General features: G+C 33.9%; 2 protein-coding genes across 2 annotated transcripts in view; one reads left to right on the top strand and one right to left on the bottom strand.

The window, feature by feature from the left end:
• Positions 1–8,301, top strand: part of LOC140445720 (aminopeptidase N-like) — a 69,236-nt gene extending 60,935 nt beyond the window's left edge. The window contains exons 13-14 of the mRNA XM_072537999.1: positions 4,264–4,333; positions 7,969–8,301. Coding sequence (XP_072394100.1) covers positions 4,264–4,333; positions 7,969–8,121 — 223 coding nt within the window. The 3' untranslated portion in view covers positions 8,122–8,301. The remainder of the gene's footprint in view (positions 1–4,263; positions 4,334–7,968) is intronic.
• The window catches only part of LOC140446600 (uncharacterized), a 204,139-nt gene that overhangs the window by 133,291 nt on the left and 50,461 nt on the right, over positions 1–20,387 (bottom strand). Inside the window, exons 10-13 of the mRNA XM_072539171.1 lie at positions 15,899–16,072; positions 13,830–13,976; positions 13,703–13,772; positions 10,822–11,032 (exon numbers count right to left, since the gene is read on the bottom strand). Coding sequence (XP_072395272.1) covers positions 10,822–11,032; positions 13,703–13,772; positions 13,830–13,976; positions 15,899–16,072 — 602 coding nt within the window. The remainder of the gene's footprint in view (positions 1–10,821; positions 11,033–13,702; positions 13,773–13,829; positions 13,977–15,898; positions 16,073–20,387) is intronic.

Here is a 20,387-nt window from a genome sequence, read left to right as displayed (position 1 = left end):
AGTAACATTGAGTTCTCGACTTACTTGTCTAGTGCTTATTATAGGGTTCATAGTAACGGCGTCCATAATGTCATTTTCCTGCGCTTCATCTACATGTCGCTCTGTTGTTCCACTAGGAAAAGTGCCATTTTCTCGCAAATAATTCAAAACTGACCCAAATGTTGGATGACTGGGAGTTCGACGATTAGGATATCCTGCGATATTCTCTACTAGCAGTCCTACCATTCCCATTACAGAATCCATAAACAAATATTATGTCTGCATATTCTGTGGTCGAAAACTGATGTGGCATTTTGAACGAAAGTAACAAAAGCTCTACCAAAACTAACACAATGTACTTAACGTAGATATGATAGAAGAAATATGTATTCTTGTACACATAAATAACAATTGATAATGACAATAATGACAATGGGTATAAAATATCAAGAAACGTCAAACGGTCAACGCCAACCTTCATTCTAAACTTTTTTAGATTTATTTTTATTTAGTACAGTTGATGAAATGTATTATTATTTGACATAAAATTTTAATCATTTACAATCAACAAAAACTAACACATACAAGAGGTTTGACTTTTTAATCAATTTAATTTATTATTTATCGAAAATAATGCCCCAATACGATCTATGAGTAAAAATTTAAAATTGAAAAACAATTGATTCTATCGTAGAGATAATACAAAGTGACAGTGAAGATGTTAATTTTCTACGTATTAGATTATGTTGTAGGAACTCATTTTAATTAAAATGTTTGAAATTTATAACATTTGTTTAAATTAATACCTTATAATTTGATACTTCATTATGGTTGTTCTATTTTTGGTAAGATTTCATCGTTCACTAAAAATTTAATAAAAGTGCGACAACATTGTCGCATATGTCGTTTTCATTGGCTATTTATGTATTTGAAAATCACTTATTGCATTTTAAAAAAAATTTATACAGGGTGTAATATTTAAAACGAATCCCTAAATTAATTTTTCCAAAGCCAGTCCTGGAATTTTTTAGTTTAGCTAATACCAGTCGAATGCTTGATAGTAGTGTACTGTATCATGCAAAAATTTAAAAAATCAAATGAGCCGTATAAACACTACAGTAAAATGAAATAAATGGTCAATTACACAAATCACCCTGTTAATTAATAAAGAAGAGGAGTTGACATTTTTTAGTGGCCACATGATATGCTCCCTGAGGGTCTCTACATTTGGTATAAGTATGTAAAGTTCCTCATGACTCACCCTGTATATTTCGATCACTAAGGGCGTCTGCACTTAGAATGGGATTAAAAATAAACTCACAGAAAACCAAGTATATGTATTGTACTAGATCAAGCAACCAGATACCTAGAGTATTAATTGATGATCTGGAACTGGAAGGTGTGGACACCTTCGTCTACCTGGGCTCACTGCTGACCAAAGACAACAATGTCAGCGAAGAAATTCAAAGAAGAATAGTGCTGGCCAATAAGTGCTATTATGGCTTGAGGAAACATATGGTCGCAAAACTACCCAGAAAAATTAAAGTTACCATATATAAAACACTAATAAGGCCAGTGTTTACATACGGGTCTGAAACGTGGTCACTTACACAGAACGACCAAGAATTGCTTAAACGTTTCGAGAGAAAAATTCTAAGGAAAATATATGGAGGAATCCAAGAACAGGGTTTGTGGCGTAGGCGCTACAACTTTGAGTTATATAGAAGTTTTGGAGAACCTGACGTTGTGAAATATATTAAATTAGCTCGCCTTCGATGGATAGGACATGTAATTAAGCGAGATAAAGATGCAACGATCAGAAAAATTTTCGACCGAAGAGGACCAGTGGGAAGACGAGCCAGAGGAAGACCAAAACTTAGGTATCAAGATAACATAGAGGATGATCTAAAATCCATCGGAGTTAAAGCATGGAGAAGAGTTGTCAGAGACAGGGGCGAATGGAAGATTGTTCTGAAGAAGGCTTTGGCTCATAACGAGCTGTAATTCCACTGATGATGATGAGGTTTAGGAATTTTATTATGTTATACAGATCAGGATTCAACATAGAAGCAGTATATGGAATATTTTTTTCTCGAAGCCATTCCTGCGTAACACACTTCTTCGATGATGATGTGGGATATTTATCTTCCTGTGCATTATGGTATGGTGCATTATCCAACACTATTACACTATTTGGAGGCAATTTACTTCAAAGTTGTTCTTCCAACCATTTTTTAAAATTTGTAAAGTTTATGTCATTTATGTTCCACCTCAAATAAGACCCAGGAATAAAACCGTTTCTAATTTCCTGTCGCAACACAAATTAAACTTTGCCTTTTTGACACACGTTTTCTAAGTCCATTATTACTGGTGTCACACCAATTATTTTTTTGGAAATATGACTCGTTGATAAATAAGTCTCGTCAGTAAACACTATAAATTTATTTGTTTCTCTAGTTTCTCAGGTATTGCAGCCGTAAATGTCTAATTCCATATTTTTTTATCAACATTTGTCTATTGTTGACTGTTTTTTTTTTCAGCGAAACCCAAGTTTATAAAATTCCCTTTTCATACTTTCTCTACTTCCTGTATAATTCAGTTCACTTACAAATTTCTGATGAATTTTCTTAATTGTTGTAACTTGTTGAACGCTAAGATAAAAATTATATATCTGTCTCCCTAAGAGACCTTGATTTTCCCTAAGAAAATCTCCGTAAGGAAATGGAGAAACCCAAGGGTTTCTCCATTTTCAACATCACGACCCTCTTTAGCGATTTTTTTGATGCTGGATAAACTGACACATATAAACTTTTAATATTATATAAAGTTGTTTCTCTTGTTCGATTATTTCATATCTTTATATATTTAAGTTTGCAAAACAATACTTTAGATAACTCAATAAGAAGTGCATTTCCTTCTGCTTTCTGTTGGTAAATTTTAAAACAGGTAATGATTTTACGAGCTAGAGCCTTCAAAATCAAATTTTTTACGACATTTACGTTATTTATTTTAATAAAAAATTATTTCACTTCTTAGTTTTTGATATCAAAACTCTACAAAAATATTTCACATATTAAGAAGTTATGTGGCAACGTTGCAAACTGACTAAAATTGGTGTCCAGTGCTAACTAAATGGATGTTTACACTTGGCTCACTTTCGGACCACTGAATAGTCATTTCTCGATATACCGGATAGAATGACCTTAAAGGTGTCCATCTATACGTTGTCTTCCTATACTTTTTCTGCATAGTATCTTTTCCTCTAAAACGATCTGTAACAATACGTCGTTGTGCGTAACCTTCTTCTTTGTTGTTCTACTCGTACTCTGTTGCTAATGTTATTTCTTAGCATGTCTGTCTCCATTACATACAATAACACCGGAATCCATATCACGTCAGTATTCTTTCTTTGAGTTTCAGGCTCAGATCATTGCTGCAAAGTACTTCTGCTTGTCTCATATTATTAAATCTTGATTTAGTATTTTTTATTCTTGATTCGATTTCTTGCGTATAAACTAACCAGGCTTCTGGGTTGAACCGCGTCGATTTTCACTGCACCGAGCTTTCGACATCTTCGATGTCTTTTTAAGGACTTCCAGGGTCTCGGTCTTCTCAGCCTCCAGACATTACACTGTTCACTACTCACTGCACTCACTGCTATTGGAGATGGCAGGCTGTTCATTTATTCGGTCAATGATGACGTGGTTTACTGATATGGCCTTTGTGTGGGAGTTGGCGCGAAGATTCCTGACAGCAGGATTTAGAATAGTAGATGAAGCAGACGATGTTTTTTTTATGAGTGGTCTCCATGTCTAAGGCAATCGGGTGCCATCATGTCTCTTATTGAGACATTTTGGCCGTTTTTCAATCCCTGTGGCTTCTCGGATAATTCTTTGTTTATAAACGCAAACGGCGGCTATGGTCCTAGAGTTCTAGAATGTTGACCTAGAGCTAAAATTGAATTTTAATTGCGACCAGAAATAGAATATTCATAAATTCTGTTTTGGATTCTACTATTGATTTGGTCTATGTAGGATCGGAAGCAGTCGGCACAATACATAAACTCCGTGATGTGTCTTTGATTGATCGGGCCAGAAATGATAGTTTTTGTTAGAGCGAAATATTATCAAGATAATTAAAGACAGGGGCTTGATTCAAATTTCTGCTCCATTAACATTTTACAGTGCTTTCACCGGTGTTGTTAGTTTTTGTGGAAGCAGGTCTCACTGATTGCTTCTTAAGTTTAGTTTAATAAATTTTAACCTATTATTTTTATTGTTTTAGTGTTCCACACGCAGGAAAACTTCTAACAGGCATGGCCTCTAAATTTACTACAGACGAACAGGTTTCTAAGGTTTGTATAAAAATATATAGTTTAGTTTTAGTTTTAGGAATCTTTTTCTACTTATAATATCAACCTTATCAACTGCTCATAATTAGAGAGAATACATAAAATAAGACATTGTCTATTCCTGGTGGAGATATAATGGAGCTGAAAGAATATATATCTATTATCTTGTTATATCACATTTATAAGTTGTTTATTTATAAGTTGGTTTTGAACTAATAGGTTGACACCAAACACAGACTTCTCTCGACATTATGAACATGCAGGATTTAGTGCTGGATGCGGAACAAATAATCATTTTCAAACCATCATATCGTTAATTAAAAAAACCAATAAGCCAGCTTTATAATTTATACTTATCTCGCAATGTGAAGGTACCCAGAGGGACTGAGCTAATCTTTCATTTTATTGGCATGTTAAGAGTTCTGCCTTAATTAAAAGCAGGGCGGGATGGTTGGGATAATTGTTTTAGGGCTGTTAATGCAGAGAGTATTTGAGGCGCTCCGAGGAAAAAGGGCGAATACGCCAGTTACAGTTTTTTTTTTAATGCAATGGATAGCCTGATCATTATTCGAACAATGTACCACCATAACATGGTTTATTCGTCCTTTCTATTCAGAACTATAATAGGTTGACTTAACGGAAGCAAACTGTATGAATCTTAAAAAGTATGGTAAATGTTCCGTGGAACAACGGCGAATACGCCACCGCTACGTCGGTACACAGCTAGCCCTCCCACTTCTGTCTTGCCAAATTTCTGAATAAAATTTCCGTGATTTCCGTCTTATTTTTACCGTTTTAAGCTACAGTGTCGTTTTGCTTGTCAAAACAAGTAGTTTTTATTTTGATTAGTTTGAATAGTTTGAGTTACTTTACTAATAAAGTTAAAATTTTACTGCTACAATGTCAGAAAGCGAGTTTACAGAAGACCAAAACAAAGGCTACACTAGAAAAAGGTCGAAAACTGAAGACACGTGGCAAAAGAATGTGAATAAAGTTAAAAGAAACTCAGGTGAAGAATACAGCACCATTAAAAACAGAAAACTTGTGCCTAAGCGGACTGTGGGAAGTCCCTGTTCCTGTGGATGTTTTGAGAAAGTAGGTTTGGAGAAAATTAGTATAATTTTTAAAAACTTTTGGGAATTATCTGAGTATAACCTACAAAACACTTACTTATCTAAAAGAGTGAAATCTGTTTCTGTCAACCGTTGTCGCATTAAAAATCGACCTAGTCGAAAGTTACGTAGTATTGAGTACAGTGTACTTTTTGAAAGCAATGAATTTAAAGTCTGCAGAAAAGCATTCTATGCGATTCATGGTGTCACTGAAAAGAGGGTTCGAACTGTTTTGAATAAAGTATCCACAAGTGGCACTGTAGAATTAGACAGAAGAGGAAATAAAAATCCAGTTAACAAAGTAAGTGTAGAAATGAAAGAAACTGTAATGTTACATGTAAATAGTTTACCCAAATGTTCAAGCCATTACAGCAGAGCAAAAAGCCCTTACCGAAAGTACCTTTCCACAGACTTAAACATAAACAAGTTGTATGACCTGTACTGTGAGTGGATGACAGAAAATCACCCTTTAATTGAACCTGTCAGCTCACGGTTCTATCGTGACACATTTAATAAAAAATTCAATATTGGTTTCAACCCTCCTAAGTCGGATACTTGTAATTTTTGTGACAAAACAGATATGGAACTTTCAAATTGTGATGATTTACAACGTAACCAATTACAAGTTGCCAAGGAACTTCATTTAAGACGAGCCAAAGCAGTTCAAAAAATACTTAAAAGTTATAAAAGTAATAATGAAGACTCAGTTTCAGCAATTTGTATAGATCTGCAGCAAACTCTCCCTACCCCTAAACTGACGACATCTGTACAGTATTACAAAAGGAAGCTTTGGACCTACAATTTTGCAGTCCATGATGTTAAATCTGGAAAATGGGTTATGTACATGTGGAATGAAAGTACTGGAGGTCGTGGTTCATGTGAAATAGCAAGCTGCTTGTCCCATTACTTTGATTCTATGGATCATCAAGTCAAAAAAGTTGTGCTATTTAGTGACAATTGTGGCGGCCAGAACAAAAATATGAACATTGTTTTAGCTTGTTTGAAAAAAATTCATGAATTAAAATTTGATTTCATAGAACATTACTTTATGATTCCTGGATATTCATATTTACCTTGTGACAGGGATTTTGGTCACATTGAGTTAAGGCTTCAAAATATTGATGTTTATTCTGAAGACCACTATATTGACTTAATTCGTTCATCAAGGAAGGTCAGACCATTCAAAGTAGTAAAAATGACATCATCAATGTTTTTTGATTTCACTGCTCTTCAGAAGTTAATTACAAAAAGAAAATCAACTGCTAGTTTTAAAGATGGTAAAGTATTTCTTTACTCCAAGTTGTTTAAACAAGGGTTTTCTATACAACCAACGTACCAAAATGTTTTGTCCGAACAAGTTGTTTTGCAGAAAGGAAAAGTAGGAGAATATCAACGCCGTTTGTTTGATTTATCTGCCGCAGTTTTGTCTCCTAAATACCAACAGCCTATAAAACTTTCAGAGGAAAAAATAAAAGACATCAAGTCACTTCTTCCATACATACCGCTTCATCATAGGAGTTTCTTTGATGAGCTGATCTCTCTCCAAGAATCACAAACCAATTTGGCAACGCTAACTGGAGAAAGTCAGGATGATGTTATGGATTTTTGCTTGAATTAATAATTTATTGTTTGGTGTTTTTTTAGTTTTTGATTTATCTTAAACAGAACAATTTTTAATTAAAAAATGTTTTTCATATCATATCCTTTGAATAAAACTTTTTTCAATATCCTGAATTATAATTTTGGTTTAGATGGGGTGATCTTATTTGCTTAACAAGCAAAACTTTTTATAAAAAAAATAGTTTTTACCTAACCGCATTACAAAATTTTGATGACGTGTATATTCGCCCTTATTGAATTAAAAACACTTTTTCAACTTTAATCGCGTTTTTCTCAAAATGCCCATTTGGCGTATTCGCCGTTTGTCCACGGAGCGCCTCATTTGATGTCATGTGTGTTGGTAAATGTTAATGCCTGGAGGATAGAAAAGAGTTCAGCGGAGAATATGAACGTTTGTGGAGGAAGCTGGTAGGAACTGTTATAATTATTTGTTGTGAAATCCTCTCGTACTCCGTTTGCAGATCTGGATGCGTTGGTGAAAATAAGGATATAATCATTAAAACTATTTAATATCTGTAGTACATTCGGTTTGAAAATTTTGGCTGGTGTGTCACATCTCATGAATGCAGAAATTGTATTCAAATCAGGGAGAACAACGTTTGTATTGGCTGACTTTTGAAATATAGTAACTGGGTGGAATTATTGTGTCTAGCTTTGAAGCATTACTTTTACTCGATGATAAAACGGAAGATCCAATGTTTTTCCACAATTAATTATCGATAGAAATCTACCTGTACCTAAATGTGTTTTTATAAACAGGTACCTGTGGTTAACTGATATTCTTAAGCTGTATATGAGGCTAGGATGTCTTCTCCTGAGTTAAAGGGATGGTTTGTGAGCGTATTAAATTCTGTTTGAATAAAATCAAATATATAATGATACCCTAAAATAATATTTTATTTTTAGCTACAAAAGTTTGTTGGAGAATTGGACACAAATTCAACTTTAAAATTAATAGCAGAATCAGCACTAATTGCGGCTAGAAACAATTTAAATGAGCGAGTAACACTTCAGCTTAAATTGGAAAATCACTTTGGTTCAACAAAAATCTTAGCTTAAATGATTAATTTTAACAATAATAATGTCGTTATTGTTATTAATTAAAAATATGTATTATTGTATGTATATTTCAAGAAATTCATTATAAAATAATAATAATAATAATAATATAATACAATTTATAATTTATTATAATTCGGTATTTTATTGTTTTAAAATGCACCGAAATTATCGTGCAAATTGTATCAATTAAAAATTATTTTATTGTAAATAAAAATAAATAAACTTTTACCTTTTGTCTGACCGAAACATAATTATTACTTCATTTCTTACAAAACGATTATTCGTCTAATGATAACCTAAAATATGTCGATGATGATAGTGATTCTGTTGAAGGTAGTAGAAGTGATGATCCCGAGGTTGATAAAAAAGTGACAGTGCCAAGTGTTACACACACAGAAACACTTTGTCAACTAGGCGGTATTTGTGGACAGGCTAAAGTTACTTGAGAGAATACCTTTGATTCTAATATCTCCGTTTATCCATTTTTCTTTTCAAACAAAATAGTTACTGAAAGAACCACCTTTTCGTTCTTCGTCATCTCTCCCTCACATTGCATTGCCTGTTATACTATGAGAAGGGTCAGCGTAAGGACACATGGAAAAAGTTTCCTGGAAAACCCGGTTATTGTTTTGATTGTGCTCATAATTAAATTTTGAAATGTTTCTATTCGGGAATGTTTATTTTAGAATTTAACTTTAATTTGTATTTTGTGTTGCCTGATTTTAATTATTTTATGACTTGTTTTCAAATCATTTGAGTATTTTGTTGTGTTTATTAGAACTCAGTAGTTTTATTTCATTTCCTACTGTATTTTTCGGTAATACATATTTACATGTTTTCTTTGACCCACAAAAAACACTGTTTTTAATACTCTATTGTCTTACTACAATGGTCTGCCAAAAATTCATCAATAAACTATTTTTTAATGTTCTACTCGCACCAAAAAGGATATAAAGTACTTTTTAAATATACGTTTGATAATAAACGTGTTAAGAGTATTTTTGCGTGGCGGGAAGAATATTTTAATAAACTTTTTGGTTGCCGTGGGCCGGAAATATTTTCCATAAGCTGTTCTAAGTTCTGTTTTCCATTTTCGGACATCTACTATGTGACTCTATGAGATACCCCTAAATAACAATTACATCTTATGTTCTATAGTTGAAAGACTTACGTGCAGCCTGGTTACGAGAATCAATAAATACTTGTCTGTCTGAATTAGGGCGGTATTTATAAACTCTTAAACATAACATATTCTAGAACTTATACACGAATTTACAAGAAGTGCGAGTTCCAGATGAGTGACACTCAATTCGGATTTCGAAACGGATTGGGAACACGAGAGGCTTTTGCTTCAAATGTGTTAACGCAATAATGCAGACACATGAATGTAGATGTATATGCATGTTTCATTGACTATCGAAAAGCATTTGACTGCGTGCGTTAACCATCAAAAGATGATCGAAATTCTGAGAACAACTGTAGTTGACGAACAAGACTTGCGAATTATCTCAGATCTATACTGGCACCAAACGGCAACAGTTGAAAGAGAGCACACAACATCCGAAGATATACAAATCCGACGAGAAGTGAGACAGGTTTGCGTCTTATCACCGCTACTGTTTAATTTGTATTCTGAGTCTATATTCAGAGAAGCATTAGACGAGGTCCAAGGCGAAATTTAGATTAACGGAATCAACACAGACAGCATCGGATATGCTGATGATACCGCTTTAATAGCAAGCAACGCACAAGAACTACAAAATATAATAAATGCGGTAGTTCACCACAGCGAAATGTTCAGTTTACATCTAAACGTTTTCAAAACTAAAACTTTAGTATTTTCAAAGACACCAATAAACGTACATGAATCGAACAAGCAAGGAAGGCATTCATGAGCATGAAAACATTTTTGATAAGATCAGATCTTAGTCTGCAGCTTAGAATCCGAATGACCAGATGTTACGTTTTTTCTTTCTTACTGTATGGCTGTGAAAGTTGGACAATGGACTCTGAAATAGAAAAAAGAATAGATGCCTTTGAGATGTATATATACAGAGGAAAGAGTTACTAATGTTGAGGTACTTCGTCGCATATGTAAACAAAAAGAATTACTAAGAATAATCAAAAAGAGGAAAATGCAATACTTGGGTCATGTGTTGAGAGGCGAAAGATATGAATTACTTCAAGTTATACTGGAAGGAAAAGTACAGGGCAAAAGATCAGTAGGAAGACGCCAGAACTTGTGGCTGAAAGACCTGAGGAGATGGTTCGACCGCTCATCCGCAGAAATCGTTCGAGCAGCAGTTTCCAAAACTACAATTGCCATTTGGATCGCCAACCTTCGAAAGGAGACGGCGCCATGAGAAGAAGATTCTAGAACTATTCCCGAGGGCTATCGTCCTATTTTGTTAAAATACTTAAATCTCCAAACGTCTTATTATGTCATCCTATACGAACCCTATTTTTAGATACTGAGCGTAAAGACGTTCCAAGACGTAGGAATACGTTGTTGGCGAAGGAAGGCGATGGATAGGGACGACTGAAGAGAAAAAGTTATAAGGCCAGAATGATAATGGATATAAATATAACATAGCCCAATAAAAATACACTATATTATTAATATTCTATAATTAGCATTGAAAAATAATATTTTATGTACATCAATATTTTTATAAGCGGGCTTCTTATCAGATATCTACATAAATAAAACTACACTTAACAATAATAAAGGTAGTAGTGTTCCAAAAGAATTTACTGTGGACCCGGATTTATCAATACCGAAGTAATCGTCAAGGTCATCTTCAATTCGAGACCTAAATTGTAAATTCTGTTTTGCTGTAGTTAAAGCTGAATTTGCAGCAGATCTAATGGTTGAGTTCTTCTCCAGCCGATCAGTGAATTGTTGCAACTAAAAAAGAATTAAATTTTATAATTTACCGCCAAATAATTAATAAGCTATGTATATATATATATATATATATATATATTATATATATATATATTTATATAAATATATATAAATATATATATATATATATATATATATATATATATATATATTTATTTATTTATTTATTTTTTTTTGCTAGATAGGGCAAACAATTAAAATCTTCGGTAAATGCCTAATTATTGATAGTGACGAATGGGTCACAGCTGATCTAAAAAAAAGGAGTAGGGTGGTACGGTACCCCTCACAACCCCCAACGTGAGCGACACATTCAAATCATGATCTTCATTCTCCGTAGGCCTAAATTGCCCTGAACTGAGTAGCTTTCTAGATCAAGCCAGGAGGGGAGAGTATGCTACGAATCTGCGCAGTCTAAACCGCTACCCATATAAAACAACAACGCCTTATATAGCGACATTTAATTACCGCTCGCTATCAATTCAATTTAGACTTGTAGAACTGGAAAAAGAAACTGAAAATATGAAATGGGACGTCATAGGAATCAGCGAGGTAAGACGTTTAGATGAAGGGCTTTTGGAATTAGCGTCAGGAAACACATTCTACTACCGAGGAACATCAAAGGGCAGAACGATCGGTATTAGATTTCTAATCAACAAGAAATGAAAACGAAGAGTAGTAGAAATAACTAGGATCACGGATAGAGTAGCTAGCTTAACCTTATAACTATCAAAGAGATACAATCTACAAATTATACAAACATACGCCCCAACGATTACTCACACTGACGAAGAAATAGAGGAACTCTACAGTAACATATCTGAAGCATTAAATAACAATGAAAGTCATTTAAAGTACTTAATTGGTGACTTTAATGCCTAAGTGCAGTGAGAAAGATAAACAGCAAGAAATAAGTCATGGGAAACTATGGAGTCGGTGAGAGAAATGAAAAGTAAGAAAGACTGGCTGAGTCTGCACACTACCAAAACATGCCCATTGCAAATACATTCCTTAAGAAAAAATCGAATAGAAAATGGACTTGGATAGCACCAAATGGAACCACTAAGAATGAAATTAACTTCATTCTAACCAACAAGATTTCTACAATAAAAGATGCCAGTGTAATAAATAAATTTTAAACCGGCAGCGACCATAGCCTAATCAGAGCAAAAATTGGTCTAAATTTGAAACTAGAAAAAATACAATTAATCGCAAAACCAACAGTCTTCTTCTTCTTGATGTGCCTATCCGTTACGAATGTTGGCGATCATCATCTTTATCTTATCTGCAGCAGCGCAGAAAAGCTGCACAGATGTTGTATTGAACCAGATTCTGAGGTTCTTTAACCAAGATGTTTTTCTTCTTCCTGGACCTCGTTTTCCAAATATTTCTGTTTGCAGGATGGCTTGAAGAAGAGGATATCTGGATTTATTTCGCATAATATGTTCAAAGAATTGTAACTTTCTTCTGAGAACATGCTCATTTGTGACTCGGTCAGTCCACAGGATCTTAAGTATTCTCCGATATAGCCACATCTCAAATGTTTTCAGTTTTCTGCACATATCTTCGTTCAAGGTCCACGATTGAACACCATAAAACAGGACAGAGAAGACGTAGCATCGCAGCATTCTTACTTTTGTATCAAGAGAGAGGTTGTGACTCTTGAGGATGACCTCCATCCGATTGAAGGTGAATCTAGCTTTTCCGATGCGTGCTCTAATCTCCTGGTTGTTGGTCTATTCTTCATTTATTATGGTGCCAAGGTAGTTGTAGTCCAACAGTAACCTATATAAATATTAACAATCTAAACGAAAACTCAGATCACAAAAAGACACTTGATGAAAGATTACATGAACAAATTGACGCCTCTCAATTAATGGAAATCATCCTGGATAGAGCCAAAGAAATCGGAGGCCCGCAACAACAACATAAACGTAGTAAAATGTCTGATATAACCAAAATAATGCTAAAACAAAAAAGGGAAATAAAAGTATGTAGCGACGTATAGAGAACATAATACACAGAACTTTGTAAGACAATAAGGAAAAGTATTAAGGAAGACATAAGAAAATATAATGAAAGACTGGTAGAAAATGCAATAGAAAATAGAAAAAACTATAGGAAAACTAAAAAAAGAAAAGCACTAATCATTGGGAAGAAGCAAATCGTTGATCTTACAAACATAAACACCAGAATGAGACAGAAATGAAATAATACAACCTGTCACTAAATTCTACAGCGAACTATACAAAGCCCCTAAAACACTTAAAGAAGCAATCTATAACCAAGAAGATGTGAGAATGATTTAAATTCTCATCCAGACATCTCTTTAAAGCGGTATTAAACAGAATTAAAATAATCACAATGATTGTCAACATTCAGAAAAAGATGGCATCTTTAGAAGAAAAATGAAAACGAAAATATCTCACAAATAACAATGTATAACTAAGCGTGATTACAAAAATCAAGTAAAATAAAAGTTACTCTGCTTTAAAAATCTGCTTAAAAAAAGTTTGATAAAATCCAATTCATAAAATCCAATGAATAAGATTAGAATTGCCATGTTAATAGCCAACGTTCGCAACGGACAGGGCACTTGAAGAAGAAGAAGAAAATCCAATTCTACTTTTGAATTTTTTTTAATGTCCTTTTTACGTAAAAAGGAAAACTCACCTTTGTTACCTCCGCATTAGTTGTAAATCTGTTCGTCAATTGTGATAGTAGTGCTATACCATCGGGATAACTAAAAAAATATTTGTCATTGAGTTACTAATAATTTATTATATATTAGACAACTTACTATTCAATAATTTTTTTGTAGTTGTTAACGAAATATTCAAAAGCATGATCTAAACCTTCTTTACTGGCAGAAGCAACTGAAGTCCATACTGTAAATAGGTTTTGAAGTTTTATTACTGATGTAGAGTCTATGGTTGCATCCAATAATCTAAAAAATGCACAAAATATTAAGGGTTAGTTAAGCATGGTCGATGGGTTAAATCATATTTATGTTCTACACAATGTGTTTGTTGTAAGTCTACAAGTGTTACAGTGAATATGCAGTTTGTAGAAGAGGTAAATATGACTGGCCACGTTAATTCTTCTTCATATACCATGGCCTTTTAGAATATTGGTTACCATCACAGCTATCTTAATTTTATTCACTGCCACCCTAAATAGCATGCTTGTATCAATACCATATCAATCTCCTCAGTTCTTCAACCATAAAGTCTTTCTTCCTCCTGGACTACGTTTGGCTGCTTAGTTATCTGAAGGTAATTTCGCCAAGCTAAGGTTTAAAAGTTTTTTGTTGGATAGTGGGTCATATTTAAAAAGATGTCACCACTTGAGCTATTCAATAAACGACTTGAAATTACGTAGAAACTACTAAAATAATAACTTGGGTATTTTTACACATTTACTGGGCAATTTAAAAAAGTTATCTTTATCGATATTTCCTACCCTTATTGGCAATATCACCAACCTGTTATTTCGAATACAATATGGCCTAACAATTAAAAATTATACTTCAAATGATATATTTGCTGAAAAATAACAATAAGTAAGTATTTAAAAACAGTAAGAACAATTATATGATTTTACAGTGATTTCTTTTGTTAGTCCAAGGCAGTCCTCATGTAAGAAACACAAACAAACGCTGCCTAATCTCATATCGGGTACTTTATCCTCGTTACACTCCTTGCAAAACCAGTTTTCCTTAGTACTCGAAGAACCTTTCTTGTATACTTTAGGTAAATTGAGTTTCTTACGGGTGGTATTGGTTTTATCAGTGTCAAACAGATCTTTTGTCACAACTTGCGCTCTACTATTGACAGCGGCTTTTCTTTTTGCTCGTGTAGATTTTTGTGTCATATCTGGAATGGATAGCGTATCTAAAAATTAACTGTCATGTTTTTCTTTATCTGATGTTTCCATCTCACTTAACTCTATATCATCAGAATCACTGCTGCTTACGACAGAGCGCTTTGTAATTTTTCTAACCTTCAACGTACTTGGAGAAGGTAATTGCCTTTGAGAAGAATGTGCTCGAAATGGACATTCGATGGCTCGAAATTTCCGGATAATGTTTCATCGGATCCAATATGGTGATCAGCAGGTGTCATGGACTTATCCTACACTATGGAGAAAATGGTTCCGAAATGTTGCTTCGTTATTGAGTGATCTCTGTTTTGAGTCCAGTATTTTAAAACCTCATCGTCCCAGAAGTGCTTAAAGGATCAAAAACAGCCTTATCCATGGGCTAAAGCTCATGTGGCAAGCAATATAGGGTAATATCAAGCTTATTTGCTTCATGAACAATAAAATAATCGAGATAAGAAGAAGCAACATAAACAATTAAGAGACAGTTGCCAGCTGATTTGTATTTCGCAAAATGCCGCAACCAATCTTTAAAAGTCTCAATTGACATGCTGCCTTTAGGTGTCATCATTACAATATCACCAGGAGGTAATGAATCTGACCATTCTGGTTTAAGTCGTATATCTTTAAATAAAATTGCAGGAGGAATAGCATCACCCATAGCGTTACCACATGATACTATTGTAACATTCTTTTTTGAGATTTATGGATCACCACAACCCAAACTTCTATGTTTTCTGCAGTGGGTTCAGTGAACTTTTTAAATTATTAACAAGTTAAGGCCAAGAATGCACAATTTTAAGAATTTTCATTTACCAGTAAAAGGTAAAGCATTTTTAACAAATATGGAGGTATGTAATTATTTGATAAAACACGTTTCAAGCTTTAAAATAGCGATTTTTGAATACTGATTTACTAATTTGTTGTTTAGAAGTAGATAATATAACTGAAACTAGACTAAAGATAAAAAATTCAATATTTTAAAATTACCTTGTTAAGTAGGGTTTGTGTGTTGTACATCCTAAGCTCAGCAAGATATAAAGATCTTCCTGAGGATGAATAGAGCTCAATAGTCTGTTCCATAGGAACTCCCAATCAACGGCAATGTTGTTACTATTTCTTAAGGCATTGCAATATACTACATCTCTTATATTTGGGTTTACGCTAAAAAAATAATTACGTTAGTAAAATTAGCATAAAGTATCAAATATAACCAATATACAAATACAACTACATAGATCTTCTAAAAAGTCATACAAGGTGGAACAAAAGTAATCCCCCATTAGTCTACAGTACCACCTACTGTTCAATTTTTTTTAATTGTACGATTAGTCCCAAAGTCAAGTTTTTTATCATAGTTTTTATTTTATATTCAACTTGAAAGATGTTATCTCTTCCTTGTAGACTTAAGTTCGACTCGTTAAGGTTACTGAATATATCAGTCAAATATGCTACCATTGTAAGTCATTCAAAGTTATTGAAATTATCAGCATGTTTATTTCGGCTGCTGCTGAATTGTTAAAAAAAAAAAAAGATTCTGATCTCATCTCCGAGCCCAAAAACACGCGACCCGAATTTCCCACGAGACAACCAACCCACCTCTGCATGCAATATCAACTTCTTGAGAATGCTTGAATGCTTAATGAAATTCACGTTATCAGGCATATTTTAGTAGCTAATGAATGCAACAATGATGCCAGATAGATGCCGTTTAATCCTAATATTGCTTCACCTGTAGTATGCGAAGGCAGAAGCCTACAGAACACAAAATCCTCAATTATGCCGTTGTATTCGTAACGAACAAATACAAGCAAATTGGCGTCATTGCTAATATCTGCGCTCTCATCTAATTGCAAAGTATAAAATCTGCTTGATTTAACATTTTAGCGTATTTGGTAGTATTAATTCTTCAGCAATGGTGTGAAGCTAACCACTTTTTGCAACTAATAAGCATACTTGATAAAACGCCAATACAGCATTTTAGTTCTTGGCACCAGTATCAGTCTTAATTATTGTTTTGTTGCTTCGTTCTAATTCTGAGGGTTTTGATTTTAAAAAATGATTGAGATTTCTTACGAAGGACTTGATGTTTTATTTCTAAATGATGTCGAAGGTTCCTGGAGCATTGTATAACAAGAGGAGCGTTTTTACTGGCAGTTTCTTTTTCTCGGCTCATCTTTAACCCTAGAACAAAAACGTGGCGTCGCCGATGACCGGTGAAAAATGTAATCGCTGTGTACTCACGCGCTTCTGTACATACATCGCTTTTATTTCCAGTACCTTTTAGTTCAGTGACTACGATCATGCAGGCAAGAGGGTACGTGCAAATAATTTTTTAAAGTTGTGAAATCTGAGTGATTTGTCGTATACGACGCCTCGTTGTTATTTACGTGAAAAATAAATTTTTATCCGGTAATTTTTAATTTTATTATTTTGCTAAAAACTAAGAGATATTTTGTATTTGACTAGGTAAATACCAGTACAACCCCAACATGAAAAATCATTATAAAAGAAAGCGGCCTTTAACTCATGATGAACTTGAGAAGTTGCTTTTGGACGATACTGACGATGGTGACATATGTATTGAGAGCGAGACTGAAGATTTGGAGGAAATTGAAGATCATTCATGGTAAAAAGTCCAGAGCCAACTACAAGTAAAGATAGTCCGTAACAAAACACAACAATTTATTCAAAGAACGGTCACAGATGGTATCTAAAACCTTTTCATTCTAAGAATACAATAACATCTCGGCACAATTTAATTACTCATCTTCCTGGACCAAAAGGAGCAGCTTAAAATGAAAAGAATATAGACAAATTGTAGTAGTTATTTTTTACAGACGATCTATTAGAAATTGTTGTTTTTGAAATTTGAAATTCGCACTTTATTAGGATTGCTTTATCTCAGTAGTGTCTTAAAATCTTCAAATCTTACGACTAACGATTTATGGTCTAAGCAGTTTGGTCCGCCTGTTTTTAGAGCTACGATGTGCAAAAATCGTTTTGAATTTTTAATCTCATGTATTAGGTTTAATGATAAAACCACAAGATTAACAAGAAAGGCAACAGACAAATTTTCTGCTGTTAGAGAAGTTTGGGACATCTTCGAGGGCCGGTGTAGACAGATGTACACCCCGTCCGAATATGTCACAATTGATGAAAGTTTTAGGTTTTAGAGGTATATGTCCAATTAAAATGTACATACCTAATAAACCTGACAAATATGGGCTCAAAATAGTAACGATGTGTGATGCCAAGACCTATTATATGTGTTCAGCCAAAAGAAGTCCGTTGTTCACAATATTCAATTCCAACACAATATGTACTGCATCTTACAAGTGATATATATGGAACCAATAGAAATTGCACTATGGATAACTGGTTCACTTCGTATCAAGTATCGGAAGTGTTAAGAGAAAAAAGGCCTTACTGTAGCGGGAACGCTTAGAAAAAACAAGCCAGAAATACCACGACAACTAATTAAAACAAAAGGAAAATAAGTTTCATCATCTCTATTTGCTATTGATGAGAAAAACACTTTAGAGATAATGGATTTTAATAACAGCTATGATTCATGCCGATTCAGTACACACGTTTATCTGTTATTTACAAGGTCATAGCTCTTGTCAAAATACATTACCTATAGTGTCATTCGCTCCAAAAAAAAATAAAAACGTCATTATTTTATCGTTTATGCATAGTCAAGATGATTTAGATAAAAAATCGAAAAAGCCAGAGGTAATCTTGTTCTACAATAATACAAAAGGTGGTGTATTTACGTTTGATCAACTCTGACATTTAACAAAAGTCGCCAGAAAAACTTGCAGATGGCCATTGCGAATTTTCTATGGCATGTTGGATATTGCAGGACTTAACAGTTACGTCACACATAAACTAAATGTTAATAAACCACTGTCTCGATTAAACTTTCTAAAGGGGCTGTCGTTCATTTTGGTTAAAGATTGTTTAAAAGAACGAATGTATAATAATCACTTGCCAACACAAATCCGCAGCAGTATTAAATACATGTTAAATTGTAAATATGAACAAATAATAGAACAAAAGCCCCAAGGTTCAATGGGTCGCTGTGACTTTTGTCCAAGAAGCAAAAACCGAAAAGCGCACGACAAATGTGAGCACTGCCCGAAAATGGTCTGCGCCGAATACCGCCTGTGCATTTGCAGTGACTGCAAGTAAATTACTTTTTGTTTATAAAAGTGTATCCTTTGGTTTGTTATATGTCATTACATATAAAAATAAATTTGTCAATATTTTTTTACACTTTTATCCGGTACCACAGTTTTATTTTAAGTGTCTCATTTGTTATTTATGCAAAAACATTTTTGTATAAAATTTATGAATATATATGTTTATAACCAAAAAACACTTTATTTATAAAATAATATACCTTTGTTATGCTTTACGACCAGTTCTTTTGGAGTAATATACGACACCACGTTGTTAGTATCGTAACCCTACTTTCACGTTGTTGTTTTAGGGTTAACTTGTGGGACAAAGCTGTTCTTGTACCAATCCAGAAAAACTTCTTTTGTCACTTGAGCACGACATTGCCACATATACATAATTGGTAGCTTGTCAATTTTAACATTTTTGAAGGCACGAGGTTTTTTGGACTTACTCACGATCAGCAATTTTAATTTGTAAGATCCTGATCTATTCGCGCATACAATGAGAGTGAGAAGTTCTTTCTAAAGTTTTCTACGAACAACTTCTTTTCGTATAAAGTTTCAAATGTCTTTATTGGAAGTTGCCGCAAGTTAGACCCGTTTCATCAGCGTTATAAATTTGTTCAGGAATTAAGTCCAATTCAGTGATCTCTTTGCTCAAATTCTAAATAAATTCAGATATCTCAGACACATCTGCACTCAACTTTTCTCCATTTATCTGCAAAAATCATATTTCGTACCATTTTTTGAAGTTTTCGAACCAACCTTAACTAGCACGAAAATCTGTTTTCTTGGTTAATTCCTGATAAAAATACTGAGCTTTATTTTTTAAAATATCCCCTGAAATAGGAGCTTGTCTGTGCTTCGTTGTTGCTTAAACCAGATGTGCAGAGCTTCTTTAACATAAAAAAATTCACTCATTTTAAGGGCAAACTTCGCTGGAAAGCTCACGTGAAGAAGAAAAGAGAAGAACTAGGCATCCGCTACAAGAAAATATATTGGTTGATGGGAAGACATTCCTCTCTATCCATAAATAATAAACTCCTAATCTATAAACAAATACTGAGACCAGTATGGACCTATGGCTGCCAACTCTGGGCTGTGCCAAGCCTAGTAACATCAAAGTAATCCAGATATTCCAGAATAAAGTGCTGAGGAACATCGTAGATGCGCCTTGGTACGTTAGAAACAACGACCTTCACCGGGACCTCAAGATGGAAGACGTCAATCAGATAATCAAGAAATTTGCAGGGAGCCATGAACAACGACTCCATCATCATGTAAACGTCGAG

Source organism: Diabrotica undecimpunctata, chromosome 7, assembly GCF_040954645.1.
Source record: "Diabrotica undecimpunctata isolate CICGRU chromosome 7, icDiaUnde3, whole genome shotgun sequence".
NCBI lineage: Eukaryota > Metazoa > Arthropoda > Insecta > Coleoptera > Chrysomelidae > Diabrotica > Diabrotica undecimpunctata.
This window is presented reverse-complemented; position numbering and strand designations above follow the sequence as displayed.